We start from the raw sequence: 16125 nt of genomic DNA on the forward strand, positions 1-16125 counted from the left end.
TATAAAACAGTTAGTGCCTTATTGTGCTTATTCATTTAACATCCAATAATAAAAGACAAAACAAATATACAGTACCACCAATTTTCAGAAGGCAACAAAATATTATTTTGTAATTTTTTTTGTTTTTTTGTTTTTTTTGTTATGTTTTAGTTGTTGCATTCATTTGTTATTATAATGGATATGCCTGTAACATTTCTTTTTGTCTGTAATAACAATAGCTTATTTGATGATACATATCATTCAAGAACCACTCAACCAAATATTTTCAACCTTCAAAACATTACTTTGGACTACAAATTACATGTCTTTATTTTTCAGAAGCTCCCCTTTGCCAAGGGTTACTATCATTAAATCATAGGTCATGCCCAAATTGACATATTCAGAAATGATAAAAGAAACATTAAATTTTGTTTTGTCTGCAAAAATGTATGTCTCCCCCTCTCCAAAGTTCAAAAGGGTATATCTCCCATAAAACTCACTAAGATCATCAATTCATGATGATATAAACAACATATCATGTCATAACTACCTACTAAGTTTCATGAAATTTGGTGCAGTAGCTTCTGAGGAGTTGCATTTACAAAAGACTAAGGATAAACAGGCAAACAGGTGGAGCAAAAACAATAAGCCTCCCCACCCAAGTGGATAGAGACAAAAACATTTTTACTTAACAAAGCAAACTTTGTAATTTGATGAAGCCAATCGACTTCCACAACACACAGAGTGTGCAAAAAAGTAGGTTTTTGATTATTTTCTTGTAATTTCTTAAGATATGTTGATTTTTTTAACATCAGCATAGAAATTACAAATCTATAGTTCAGTTGTGGATCCAGATATCAACAAAAGTGGGAGGTGGGAAGACAACTTTGACACAATTATTTTCCTTAAGGATGTGTGAAAAAATTTGAATCATACTTACTTGTGTTAATACTATATATATATATGATTTATTGAACTATATTCTTTCCTTAGAATTTTTCAGGTTTACAACATTTAAAAAAATTGCAATTTCATAAAGTGGGGAGGGAAGGGGGTTTGGTTTCCCCCATGAACTTTTACTCCACAGGAGATACTGTCATCAGCAAAAAAACTCAAACAGACTCTTTCATTTCATTTCATATAAAATATGATAAGGTATCATAAAAAATTTATACACTTGAGTTCATTATTTCTAAGATATTCTTTCACCATTTTAAGTGCCTTAATTGATCAAAACATTCAAAATTTTTACCACAGGAGTAAGTTACAAATGCTATGATTTTGCAAATCATAACTGCAGCATTCATTCTTGTTTAAAGCAATTTTTAGCTATTTGGCTCAAACTCTTTGGAATGCTTGTTTTTGTGATCATGAATTGTTATACTACTGTCAAAATGAAAAAAAAGTATTCATTTTCAAACACTTCAATTTTTATTGTAAAAATATACATGTAGTACACAAAACAATACGTCATAAAAAAGGAAGTCTCGTCACATGACAATTGTTTCACAAGATTGGGTCCTAGTCTACCATTCAAATGCATGGAGATTTGCCATTTGCAGTTTTGTATTCAGCATGAAAGCAAAATATCTTTTTGTGTAGAGTTACTGATGAAAAATCACAAATATCCAGTTTTACATGATACAAATGTTAAGAAAAGCATAAAATAGAAGATTTTGCAATTTGGTAATTCAGCATTTTTATGATCCTGTAAGTAAACAATAAGATACAAATCGGTCTTTGAATTTCAATACATTCTACACTGAAAATTCTGGAAAGGAAAATAAAACCAGATCCTACTTAGATCATTCAACCCTTCAGTTAGAATTGTATTGTATTAAAAATGGGACCACTTTTGTTCAATTTACAGACATAAATCCAGCTTTGAATGAATCAAGTATTGGAATGGTATAGTTTTCTTAAAACTTCAACGTATTATTGACTAAAAATATTTGTATGAGATAATTATATGGTTAATTATATTGGTTTTTGTGGTTTGATAATTAATCACAGATTCAAATTACCAAAGAAAAATGAAGTTTCTTTTACACTGAAAACCACCAATTAAAAATTCCAGAAACAAAAAAATAGGCAAACAACAAAAATGGATATCCATGAATACTTTCACAATACTCGTTTTATGGAAGTCAAAGTCAAAATAGTCAAATATTTCATTTTATCAGTAATTTAAGACATTTTTCTTTGATAAACACAGATCAATAATGCTTGTCACAGCATACTGGCCCTGATGCAAAAAATAACAGGTCAGTTTAAAACCAGGCATGCATGAAAAATCGTAACATCATAGTTGAATTGAATGACATAGGTTCATGCCGACAAAATAGGTCATTTGAAAGTATTCTTTTTCAAGGGCAAATTGTTGACTTTTGTATTTTTTAACATGCAAAAAACGAAAATTAAATATTTCCTATAAATTACCAATAAACAGAATATTAGGTAATTGGTTTTTGATACTGGCTTCATCACAGGAATCCCAGACTTGCTTGAAATACCTGTGATAAAGCCAGTATAAAAATCCATTTGCCTAATATCATGTATAGGATAACCCAAACTGTACATTTGGTGTCTTCCCCTACGTCGACATAGTAGATTCAAATTACAATACCAAGGAGAAATATTTCAATATTCATATGCCTTTAATGCAATAGTATAAATGCATACAACAGAACCTGATACCACAATAGTACCATTTCTTATTTAAAAAGTACATTGTAATACACCTCATTTTAAAAAGTTGTAGCATACCATAGTACATTGTAAACAATACAATAACTGAAGTAAAACTAATATGCCCATCCAATTTAATTTGATTTGTAAGAAGCTTTCTGATTGGTTGGTTCTCTTCAAGCAAACCAGGTTATTTTGTATATTTTGTATATCCTGGCATGGTTATGTTGTCATTAATGTTGATTGATCCACACTCTCCTATACAAAAATACATATAATGTTTTGATCAAGAATCAGTTATTAATATTTGGACTGTCATCCAATAGAAATTAAATTAAAAGGAATGTTTCTAATCTTTGAACAGGTTATACTTAATAAATATGGTTTGGGCCAGTTTTTACATTTTATAAACTGCTGTGCAAACTGCCACAAACCCAGGTAATTTCACGTAAACTGTTAGAAAAATGTAACTTTTCTTAAATGAATTTTACTGCTGGACTTGTTAATGGTAAAATAAAAATGACATAGTTACATTTTAACAATAACTAATAATTGCCAAATGTGACCTATTGTTTTTTGGACATCTCAACCAAGAAACCAAACCTTGATAAAACAGGATATCTACTTGGCACTAATAAGATACTCTTCATTGACAAGATGAAAATAAGCAGACCTGAAAACTAAACATTGTGTATCATTATATAATAAAATGTTCATACTACAAAGTGTACACTACACATATAGCACTATCATGTAAATGACATGTTTCATTTAATTATTTAAGGTAATGAGAGGATATTTTAAGAAATCAAGTTCTTTAAAATGGATATGGGTTCATATTCCCTGTAAAGCTTAACAAACAAACTAAAAAATCATCTCACATATTTCACTTAAGTAGAATATAACTTGTCTTGTATTTTGAAAAATAAGCAATCAAACATGTTTTATTGGAAACTACTTTTTTATAAGCAATCTAAGAAATGACTTCGGGATGTTCTTACACTACAGATCAACAATGAAGATTAAGATATGGTTCAAAATTTGTGTTAGTTTGCTTTTTCAGGAATTCGTAAATTGAACTCTGATTAACTAGTGTTTTAGAGTATTAAAAAGTCTTGATAAATTATCTCCCTTTAACAAAACATAAAATGACATGGTAATTTATTAATATTGTTTGATTTTCCTATATGCTGAGATGAGATGCTAAGTGGTTCACTTGGTGACTACCTAAAGTCCTTCACTAAGTCAGTCATCTAACCAAATTAACAATGAAACACAACAAATGGTTGAGTATTGCACATGTCCAACATAAGTCACATGTTCGTCATGTGACCAATCACCAATCTTCATCGTCATCTTCCTCTTCATCACTGCTATTTTCACTTTCATTTTGGGCAGGACCATCATCAGCAGGAGCTGGTGCATCTGGGGTACTGAAAAAGGACACATATTTTGTAAATTTTATCATGAAACTTCTCTGTGTCTAATATCAGTTAAGATTAATGTAATTTCATGGCATAATGAAAGTTCTCTTATCTAAAAGAAGCTATATTACTTTGATTACTCATATTTATAAAAACAAGGTACACAGGCCAATAGCATAGGTTCAAATATACTTTCAAGAGTGAACGTCCTGGAATTTTTTGCATCGTAGATGAAAGGTCCACCACAAGATTGTGAGAGGTCCCCAATCAGTAAAGTATGGTAGATCCAAGACCTAAATAGTCTATGCACCCCAATCTTTAATGGAAGGCTAAATAACATAACGTTCATAGATAATCATGATTCATCAGGCCAAAAAAACTTGGTTCCCGGGAATAAATTTAAAGAAAAATCTTTCTATAAACTTACTCTAATAAATCAGGATTAAGTCCTTCATCCTTCATCTTCATCTTTACAGCAGGTGGAGGAACACCCTGAAATAAAAGGGGGACTTCAAAATCAATAACACTCTCTGATCACTTAATACTGAAGCTTGATGGATTATGAATATTCTTCTTAAAGCTAAAATATTAGTTATAAGGTTAAAAGTTAGATACTTTAAAAGAACAAAATATGGTAAACCAACTTGTTTTTGCATTTTCACTAAAATAAAAAGTCAAATAAATAATTGCAAATGATTATTTACAAGTAATTGTTTGCTGATCACATAAACATGTAGCTAGGAACTCGAAGGTGATTCATGCATGTCAAAAACTGAACAAATTCATATTTATTTCTTGTTCAGAAACATTTACCAATCACATAACCAGTTTTAGTTTTTCATGTGGTTGCTGCACTTTAGAGATAAAAATGATATAGATTGTACATAAAATTTGCAATTTGCAAACAGTTATTGTTCTTGATTTGATTTGATTTGGTTGACTTTAGTGGGAGATAAATGTAAGATTTTCTAAAAAGTGCAGATCTAAATGCAGAAATGATTATCGTCGTATGAATGTGTAACATATATAGACTGAAAAAGTATTGTTTGTTTATTGAAGCATCTGAATTTTATGTGGACTTAAGTCATATTAGAGAGAGATGTAATTTTGAGTAGAATGCAAACTTGTACAATAATCATGATAATAAATTAAAAACAAAGAAGTTGGATTCTAGAAGAAAACTAGCGGTATATTTCACATAAATGTACATTATTACCCCAAAGCAATATAATACAGTGCTATTGTAATGCATTGAACAAATTTTCATTCCAGTAATTCTATTTGAAATACCCTAAAAACTTACAAATTGTAACATTTTGAAGTATTTGACATATCTAGGATCTTTGGAAACAGGATTAGATGATTCTGGTGGTGGTTCCGGTGCTGCAACTTCATCTGGTGGCTGTAAATAGACAAAATTTAGTACTCAAGTGAAACAAATATAAACAGTTTAGCTGAAAAACCATGAAAAAAATGACACAGAAAAAAAATGTTTTTATTCCTAATTCAGTGAAAGAAAATTAGCAATAGACCTACAGACTGGATCTATGAAAATCAAGCAGTTCCATGATGAAATTGGCTCAATTTCCTTTGAAATCTAACGTGCGGACTACATAAAATTATGATGGGTCTTTGTTGACCAAAAATTAAGTTTCTAACACTGCTAATTGGAAGTTCATTTCTCTTAATCAAAACAATCTAGCAAAGACTTTGATTTCCAAACACATGTTCACTTAGAAATCCAATAGATCATGTCATGGCAAAATTTTAATAATAGTGTCTCATAAAATTGCAGAATAGAAAAAAAAGGACATACACAAGACATATGCACCACCCTATAACCCAAATACAAAGTAGTAAATACTTCCAGAGATCATCAAAATGACTTCTATAAATGTAAACACACCTTTCTTTAAGCTCTGAAAGGCCTCAACAACATAAGTAATAAAATCCAAGTTAACATAACAATGACACTTCATCACAATAAAACTAAAAAGTAAACAAGAGGCTCCCAGGAGCCTGAATCACTCACCTGGTTAAATTTTTGCCTTTCAAGGGCAATAACTCTAACAAGAAGTTGTCTGACAATTTTGACTCCATGAAGACATTGGTAGGACTTATCATGAGGATCATTTCATCAATCAAAAATTTCATTCTATCTACATTGTATTATAGTTTACAAGATATTGACTAAAAACTGCAAAAACATAATTTTTTGCCTTTCAAGGGCAATAACTCTTATGTTGAGTTGTATGACAACTTTGATCCCTGGATACTTTTATAGGCCTTATAATTAGAATCATTTCAGCAATTGAAAGTTTCATTCTATCTATCATAGTTTTCAAGATATAGGCTGAAAACTGTAAAAAAAAAGTCATTTTTCACCTCTCAAGGGCAATAACCCTCACATGTAGTCATCTGACAACTTAGATATTTGGAGACTTTTGTATGCCTTATAATAAGGATGTTACAGCAATTGAAAGATATTGACCAAACGTTACAGTTTTGGAGATATATGCAAAAAAATACTGTACGACCCCTATGTTCTATTTTTAGTAAAGGCCGCCATGTTTTTCAACCAATCAAAAATCCAAACAGTCATTTTGTTAAGGATACCGTAAAAAACAAAAATGCCAACTTTCATTGAATTCTGTATAATAGTTTTTGAGAAGATTTTTGACTGTAATAACATCAAAAACAGCAAAAAAATGTCCAAAAAGGGCAATAACTCCAACATGGGTAAACAGATTTTCACCAAAATTTGACCAAAGATAGATCTCACCATGCTGAATAATTTTACCTCGTCAGAATTTGACTAAACCTAACAATTTTGGAGATATATGCAAAAATCTGCTGTCTGACCCGTGTTCTATTTTTAGTAATGGCGGCCATGTTTTTTAACCAATCAAAAAATTGAAACAGTTATTTTGTGCAGGATACTCTAAGGAACAACCATTATAATTTTCATGCAAATCTATTCAGTAGTTTCAGAGGGGAAGATGTTTGAAGAAATTGTTAACGACGACGACGGATGCCAAGTGATGGCAAAAGCTCACATGAGATATCCACTTCAAAAATGCTCAGAGTTAACGAAGCCTTCATATGTAGCTCAAAATATATTAAAGAATGACAATACCATAAAAACTACTAGCATTACTTAATTAGCTTAAATAAAATTTGACTATTTAACTCCCTTCTATAGCATTCCACAATAATAAGTTTGTCTGAGTTTGTTTAATTTTTAGGGTCAGTATTTCGCATATAAATAAAACGAAAAATAGTGCAATTCAGAGCCAGTTAAAGTTTACTTATTTGAAAATACACAATCTTAAGTGATTCACTTTCCATATATCTAAGTGGAACAGTTATATATAGGACTCATGGGTCCATACAAGCCTATTGTAGTTCTATATGTATATAGAACAACTAGAAGGAGCAAGTATTAAAAAAACAATTATAAAATGAGAGTGGATATGATGAATATGTTAAAGAGACAATAACCCAACCAAGATATGAAATTTCAGCTCAAGGCTACCCATGGGCCTTCAATAAATGATAAGGGAACCGTGACACCATAGGGCAGGCTGCAGCTGGCCCCAAAACAACATTTTACACTGGTACAGCAAAAAGTAAGGAAGCAAGACATAGAGGCCAAATATTTCTGACTTGGGACATGTGCAAAAATGTGGCAGAGTTAAAATACTTTGGCCTGATCACAACCCTCCCCTAATTAAATCTGGCCACTATGGACAAAGAATTACACAATTAAAAAACACATGAAAATCAGTTCAAATTGTCCCTTTTAAAACAGAAATCAAGACACTGATAATAAGTTACACAAATGCACAAACAAAGGACTACTAACAGTTAACTCTAGACCAGCTTAAACCTACATAATTTATGTCCTCATCATATGCAGTATCAATTCCAATTCTTCCCATGTAGGGTTGAGAACTACAGTAAATCATAAGTCATACAAAAAGAACACATGCAACACATATTAATTCTAAACTTACAGGAGGTTGTGCAGCTGGTGTTGCTGCTTCAGATGGTGCCCCAGGGGCAGCAGGTGGAGGGGGACCTGAAGATGCCTGAGATGTGTCTGATGTAGATGGTGTACCACTATTACTTGCTGGAGCTGTGACATTCTCTAATCCAGGGATGGATGACAGCTGTAATCAATGAGTTAATTGTACAGGCTTGATCTTTTTCCAATAACAAGTAATTCTTGCCATCTTTGTACTGATAGTTGATTCAGGTTTCTCAAGGTAGTAGACCATACCTAATATTTTTTTGTCAATAGATTTTCTTAATTTTTCTCAAAGATGAAATTTGATCAACATACTGTTAACCTATCAATTTTCACGGATTAAATGAACAAAATTAGCGAGTATCAATTTTCGTTGTTTTAAAACTTATTAGCATTACCAAAATAAATTTGGTTGACTTTAGTGGGAGATAAATGTAAGATTTTCTAAAAAGTGCAGATCTAAATGCAGAAATGATTATCGTCATATGAATGTGTAACATATATAGACTGAAAAAGTATTGTTTGTTTATTGGGTTTTTCTACACCATGAAGCACCTGAATTTTATGTGGACTTAAGTCATATTAGAGAGAGATGTAATTTTGAGTAGAATGGACTTTTCTGTCTACCATGAAAATAGCCTAAATGTTGGCAATTGTTTTTACAAAATTACATATACCAATAACTTATAAAATGAATTTGCCCTATTTCACAAAGAGATAATGAGAAAAATGCTTTGTAGAAATTCTTAATTTGTTTTTAAAAAGTATACTTCTCTAGTATATGGTAATAAAAAGCTTCATGATGTGCAGTATGATATGACTGCAGTGGTTGAACCCTGAAAAGTTGGCACAAGTGTGGTCACAATATTAGTTTTTGACACACTTAAGCATGGGGACATCAGACCAAAAAATAAAACCAACTGTTCTTTGACCCCTTATAACTCAAAAACAATAATTCTGATTGATAATTCCAGGCAGTGATTTTCAAGAGGACTCAAATAAAAGAAATTTGAAATGGGACCAGAAATAAAAAGGTAGATATGTAGGGGTGTAGCCCCTATAACTTGAAAACCACAAAAGATATCTGAAATCTGATTTAAACAATGAAGGCAGGAATTTTCATAAGAAAAAATTTTTTTTTATAATACTAAGGACCAAAAATTAAAAAGTCAATATTTTTATGTGGCCACTTTGACCCCTTATAATTTGAAAATGGTCCAAAATCAAATCTGCTGATATATTTGTTTATCAGAATTAAATAAGAAACATAACAAAAAAAAGAATTGCCAAAACTGGAAGAAAAACAAACATTCAAAAAGAGTTTATAATAAAACACCTATTTTTACACTTTTGGCCCCATATTCTTAAACGATAGGGGGCCATAAACTCTAAATTAAATAGAAACCTTCTTTTAGTGGTTAGTAAAATCATATCAAAATTTAATAACTATTGTTTAACCATAAAACCAAATTCATGCATTTACCTTAGCCTCAAGTAACCTAAGTTCACTTTCCAGCTTTAACTAGCTTCAAGTAAATACTGGTATATCCTGACCTCATAGATTCAAATAGATAAACAATAGCATCAGGTTTTTTCATACCTAAACTTCAAGTAATTCCATATACATGCACCTAAACCTCTAGTAAGTTCATACCTTAGCCTCAAGTAGGTTCATACCTTAGCCTCAAGTAAGTTCATAACTTAGCCTCAAGTAGGCTCATACCTTAGCCTCAAGTAAGTTCATACCTTAGCCTCCAGTAGGTTCATACATTAGCCTAAAGTAAGTTCATACCTTAGCCTCAAGTAGGTTCATAGAAACTTCTAGCTCCTGTATCCTGTTTGTCATATGCTCTAACTTTTCATCACAAACTGTAGAGAACTTGTTCAGAAACTGTGCTGTGTGTGTTACAAAATGGTTTATAAATGCAACAATTCTCTTTTGTTGAATGGCCTCAACCTGTAAAAGTTAGTGATATTTAACTAGCAGTGGAAATATACATGTATGGTACATAGGCAATAAATTGCTTCACATGGTGCAGCTTGATACTATTGCTGAGGAGAAACCTTTAACAGTTGTGGAGAGTATGGACACACAAATCAAGCTTGAAACAGTGTGATTAAAAATTGTGACACAGGATAAGAATTTGACCAGAACCAGTCATCATTTTTGGCCCTTATTTCCAAAATGGCTCCAGTCACAACCTCTAAAATCAATCCAACCTTCCTTTTAGGGGTAAGGCACTTTGTGATATAATTTTAAAGAGATCTGTTCCCTATTCAAAAATTGAGAAAAATAAACATTTTTGTATTAAATGTAACACTGGAGAAATAGAAGATAAGTCCATTTAAGCTTGCTCTTAAATTTATAGAAGTTCATCTAAATTTGTTTGATATTAACCACTTGAGAAACTTTTGTCCCAGCAAAACACTACATCTCTAACTATTGAAGCTTAGAAATGTAGTAAAAACAACTGCTATAAAAGGGACCTCAAATACCCACATGTTATTAGATTGAAACTCTTCAGATGTTATAAAAAAAAACTTACTTCTAGTAATGGTAAAACAAGACAATACTGTATTTTTATTCGTGGGTAGCAATTTTTGTGGTTCAGCAAAAAATTTTCATTTCGTAGATTCTTGAATTCATGGATTTGACAACTCTACCATACAAACAAATTGGAAATTTCCTTGTTGTCTGGAACCAAATTTTGTGGTTTGCCCAGTCCACGAAAACCAGGAAAATTGGTACACCAAGAATAATAATACTTTCACAGTAATTGGCGAACCTGACCCTATCTTTTTTATCCATTTTGTTTAAAAGGGAACCTACTAAATATTTTGCTTGCACTTAAGACAAATAAATTCTTTATATTATAATAATCTGTGACAATATCCATCTTTCAAGGAAAGTTTTGCTGTATATCATTGGAGATGAAGTTAAAAAACTTCAATAATCTTGATGGTGAACAGAATTTTATCTGAAAATCCTAAGATTCTAAATACAGTTGGAAAATTTATCTATGAAAATTAGTAATATACATGTAGTCTTTTTTGATACGTTATACATGTATATTTATCTTAAATACCATATTTTCCGGAAGTTGATGTGGAGTTTAAGTCAAATTGCCTAATTTTGACCAAAATCGACGAAAAAAACAGAGAAGTCAAATTTGCCAGATAAGTCAAGGGTCAGACATGTGCATTTATATGGTAGGAGCGGAGATCCAAGTTGAGTGGTTTGTTTTCCACAGTATGTTATTCCAGCGAAGTTATTTTGTATGGTATTTCTGAATTAAATTAATATTTGCATTTTTGTTAAAGTGTACTTTGTTCATGAGTTCAATTATTATTATTGAACTGTGTGGCAATTGCTCTGAAGCCTTACATCAAGTGTACGAAATCGTAAACATGTCATGCGTGGCCACCCAGGTGTGAAATTAGTGGGAAATTAGTTTGATAAATAGGTCATAATTATGAGTAGTAATTAATAAACAATATTACCCGGTATTTTGAAATACAATAAAAAAATTGTTACCTTTAAATTTATTTGCAATTAGCCATTTAGATAAGACTTTACCTAATTATAATTTGAGCCATGTGCGAATATGTAATGACATACCATAAATGGGTATAAATTTGCATATTAAAGGACTGTTAACTCCAGAACACTCAATAATGTCTAACCAGTAAAAAGAGTTTTGTAAAGGTATCTTCTAGAGTTTGTTTATATGTATTTTAACATTTTTATTAACATCTTCATATTCATTCATAAAGGATAGTGGCACTGATCAATAATCTTTGAGTTCAATCGCTGGTTTGACTGTTTTAATGATGGCTTTCATTGATCATAGTTTACCCAAAATTTTGAATGAAAACAATTAAAAATCAACTAAACAAATTAATGGAATGCATTATAGATGAACGCTTTTTCTTAAAAAATCCTTTTATAAGTCAAAGTGGATGATAAGTCGAGGGTGGCCATTTCTTGAAAAAAATATCAACTTATATGTCAGGCTATAATACGGAAAACCTGACCGCGAACCATAGTGGTGCACTGTGTTGGGAAAGATGCCATGTTCCTCGCACGTTGAAGAACCCTACAGTGGTATTCTCCCGGAGTAGGAACCATAGGGCTCCGCCACAGGAGGCTAAATTGCCCGACCCTACCCAGCTCTCCCTATTTCCAGTGGCAATCAAAAATTGTTGACCCCATTGTCCTTGTGTCCCATCCCTTTTTCATTTCATCATTATTTCATGTTCATTTTATCATCAATTTCATGTTCATCGTCTGAATGTAGCTGAAATATTGCTGCTCGGACGTTAAACCCCAACAAACAAACAAACAAACAAGCAAGCTATTTTCTGACTTGGTGCCATCCTAACCTCTAGCATCTGACATGTTGAAAGCCACCGCAAATGTGAATAAGCTTAGTGTGTGTTTTAAAACATTTTAAGTCTTTTATTTACAAAAAAGAAGTTTAACCTACCGGAAATCGAGCAATAAAAATCCTATATATTTGTTTAATACCTATAAAACATTTGTAATGAAAACAGTTGTCAAAATGACTTTGAATTTTGAATTAGGTCACTAATTTTACGGAATACAATATATTTTTGACAAAACAAACTTAAAGTTGGTAAAGGCAATTCGTTGGTTAATTTGATATGTTCGTTTCGCAAATTTTAAATTTCGTAATTTCATCAACCAGAATTATGCACTCAAAAATCTAAAAACCAAATATGAAGTTCATTTTAACAGCATTTACAAAGGATTTCCAGGATTGCTGGATTTTCTCATCAGGTAGGTCATTTGTTTTTCTTCAGTTCAGCCACCTTCAACCATATTATGGTAAAGAAACTGTATAAAACGTTTTAAATGGTAAATAGTTTACTGTAATTCTGCCAATTTCAAAGAACTGCGGAACGAGCATAATGCAATATGGCACTCAAAAGTTAGGGGTTGGGGTATGAATGAACGGAATTCCAACCTCTTATGTTGTAGGAGTACAGTGCCTTGTAGTCCGAATTTCCTCTGACCCTGCAACACTCCTCTTTTTTATTTGAATATTGATATGTCGGGTTGGGGTCAGTACGATGTGCCATACAAAAATTTGGAGATTTAGCGGTACCGAGGAGTATCGCCCTTCAGCCGCTTGTAACGACTTCAAAGTTGAAATTGTGCATGTCACACCTACCTAGTTCGATTCCCGAATCATTTTCCTGTATGCTGATACCACATTTGCTACAAAAATTATATTTATTATTGAAGTTTCGATGATTTTCCAAGAGAAACCCTGTTTTGTTGACATTTTGAACCGTAATAGAGAGAAGGCGGAGCTTGTTACTTTTGGAATGGAAGGGTAGCGGGCACATAATTTTTCAGTGGAATTTTGAAATAATCTGTTGGATTCCAGTTTTAAAAATCGTTTCTGCTCCGTCCCGTTCCAAAGGTTGAAGGGCCATACACTACGGTACCGCTAAATCTCCAACTTTTTGTAGGCACATCGTTCTGACCCCAACCCGACATAACAATAAAGACAATATCCAAATAAAAAAGAGAAGGGTTGCAGGGTCAGAGGAAATTCAGACTAAGTGCCTTGGGGCCCTTTAATTAGGAAAATAAAATATGTTCTACGTTCTATGTACAGACTCTAAATAAAATTTACTTGACTTGCAAACAATCAGTTAAATGTACACATAATGTAATGGTTTAAATGATGATCATCAGAAGCATGTGATTGTCAGATGTACTACACTCTAATTTCTAAAGTACAGTGCAACAGAAATCAGACGCAGTGGAAATAGTGAAACATAATAAAAATAATACAAAATACCTTGGTATAATCAACCCCAGGCCCAACAAGGGGTAGGCCATCGGCATCCATTTTAAGAAATTACAATGTGTTAGCTGTAAACTACAGCTTGGCACTGCACTAACTATGACTTCCTAAAATGAAAGTGAAACCGGAAGTGGTAGGAGTTTTTCAGTGCAGAAAGTTTTATTGAAATAAATTAGAATGCATCAACAATGAAAACCATCTTATAGAGAAATTAATTTGCAATGTGAAAATGTTATAGCTTTTATTTTAAATTTACATTCATGTTTTTGTTTAGTATTTTCTGCTGGGCTTCCATAGCTAAAGGACACACTTCCGGCCAGTGCTTGGCCGAGTCTTCTGTGCAAAATATTGTTATTAACTCAAAAAATGAATAGTGAACCGTCCTTAGAGACGGTTTATCAAGCTCTCCAGGCCCTATATCAAAACCCTGATGTAAATGGCAAAGAAAGAGCGTCAGTGTGGCTCGGGGAATTGCAACGTTCGGTATGTCCCAGACTTGCATGCTGTCTCCGCAGCCGATTGATGAATCATAATTTTTATGTCCTTTTTTCGTACTTAAATATGTTTGTATTCATTTAAACTTGTAGACACTCCAGGTTTTTCTTTCTTATATAATCTTCTAAAGTATCTTATGTAGACTATTTTTGCAGTCCTGTCTGTTTTGGCCAATTTGGGTGTAGACAATTGAAAATGAAGAAATTTTCCACAGGCTCCCTTTTAAGACATGCAGAGCCTTTTCCTACAACTATTACCCCAAAAAATTCTTATTGGGTAAGGCTATGCCTAAAACATGGGCTTGTGGAAATATCTAATTGTTTTGAGAATTCACATGAATATGAATTTATGATTTGCCAGGATTTTGATTTACATAATATTCAAAATAGAAAGATCAATAGAAATAAGGCTTCAATTTAAATGATTATGAGTAGCACACAAGTTATGTATATGTAACTGGACTGGCCAAGACTAGACCTTGATTCTTGTTGGAAGATCATATGAATTTTAAATAACCCATAATTTGTCACTTAAAGTAGATGTACAAAAAAGTACATGTATGTTTACACAAATGCTATATTAAAGTTCTACTGCAAATGTGGTGTTACATGCTGTGCCAGACTCTACAAGGAATGCTCTGAAAGCCTGAAGTATATTGTGGGAGTAACTTGATGACAAAAACTGTCACAAAGACTCATAGAAGTTGGCTGTTAAAGCACCTACTGCTCATAAGCAGTCTTGGAAGTAAATTAACAAGCCAGAAACCCCTTTTTCATCATCTTGCTTCAACCTTCTTGTGACCTATATTCCATTAGATTCTTAATTTACATTTTACAATTTTTAAAAATCTCTACTATTTCATTTACAAAAAAAATATATGTAGCTCTCTTTTGGAGCATATAAATTACATTTTCGGTACTAAAGGTTTGCCTGGCATTTGTCCAATTCCAGTATAAATGGTTTTTTGTGAGGTGTCTTTTGAAAAGTTGTCAGTCATATCAAAATACAGAAAATTCTGTAAAAACAAGCAACATTTATTGTTAAATTAATTTTATGGACCATATACATTGTAATATCTTTGTAATGTCACTATAGAAAGGAAATTTTATTAGATGTTTGGGCAAGTGTCCTCCCCAGGATTTTTCTTATTTTGCTTTTTAAAAATGCTAAAATGTTTGGGATTTTCATTTGGAAATTTATTGTAGTTGGAATGAACTATTGGCACTGTGCCATAATTTTGGGGAATGCCTAACGATTTATGTAATGCCAATATGCACTGGTCTATTTTAATTCAGGGTGTCAGAACAACACTGATGGACTGAGGTTTTGCTCAAGATTACCATCAGGCTCAAGTTCTAAAATGTGACCAATAGATATCAGGAGGAGTGGGGCAAAGCTTATGTGTGATGTTTGGTAGTTGTCAACATTAGTAAATGAAAACTTTCCAAATGCTACTCTGCCATTGCATTAATAGATAATAGTGGCAATATGACTACTGAACAGTGCATGTAAATCGATAGAGTCCTTTATAAAATGCACCAGCCCTGGCTTAGACTGTCTTTTAATTCTACCCAAGGCTTTAGTTATACTGATAAGGTGTATACCACAGCAAGCTGTTCTATATTATGCAAATATTTTGAAAGATGTCTGAAAGGAAGGAGATTATTAT

The 16125-nt window shown here is 32.3% G+C and overlaps 2 protein-coding genes across 3 annotated transcripts in view; one reads left to right on the forward strand and one right to left on the reverse strand.

Annotated features, from left to right (window-relative positions):
• Nucleotides 1-1387: 1387 nt before the first annotated feature.
• On the reverse strand, nt 1388-14110 carry LOC148614068 (WASH complex subunit 3-like). Its single transcript, XM_088587892.1, has 6 exons — nt 13956-14110; nt 9914-10078; nt 8108-8263; nt 5395-5493; nt 4519-4583; nt 1388-4100 (listed from the first exon to the last, which is right to left on the reverse strand). Exons 1-6 carry the CDS (start codon nt 14004-14006, stop codon nt 4004-4006), a joined length of 633 nt encoding a protein of 210 aa, XP_088444018.1. The 5' UTR covers nt 14007-14110; the 3' UTR covers nt 1388-4003.
• Nucleotides 14111-14260: 150 nt separating this feature from the next.
• The window catches only part of LOC148614069 (transportin-3-like), a 32370-nt gene continuing 30505 nt past the window's right edge, over nt 14261-16125 (forward strand). The window contains exon 1 of one of the 2 annotated variants that reach the window (XM_088587894.1): nt 14261-14444. In XM_088587894.1, coding sequence (XP_088444020.1) covers nt 14328-14444 — 117 coding nt within the window. In that variant the 5' untranslated portion in view covers nt 14261-14327. The remainder of the gene's footprint in view (nt 14445-16125) is intronic. The other variant, XM_088587893.1, reaches the window with a different exon arrangement.

Source organism: Perna viridis, chromosome 6 (genome assembly GCF_037379345.1).
Source record: "Perna viridis isolate PV_CMFRI_1.1 ecotype Kerala chromosome 6, ASM3737934v1, whole genome shotgun sequence".
In the NCBI taxonomy this organism is placed as follows: Eukaryota; Metazoa; Mollusca; class Bivalvia; order Mytilida; family Mytilidae; genus Perna; species Perna viridis.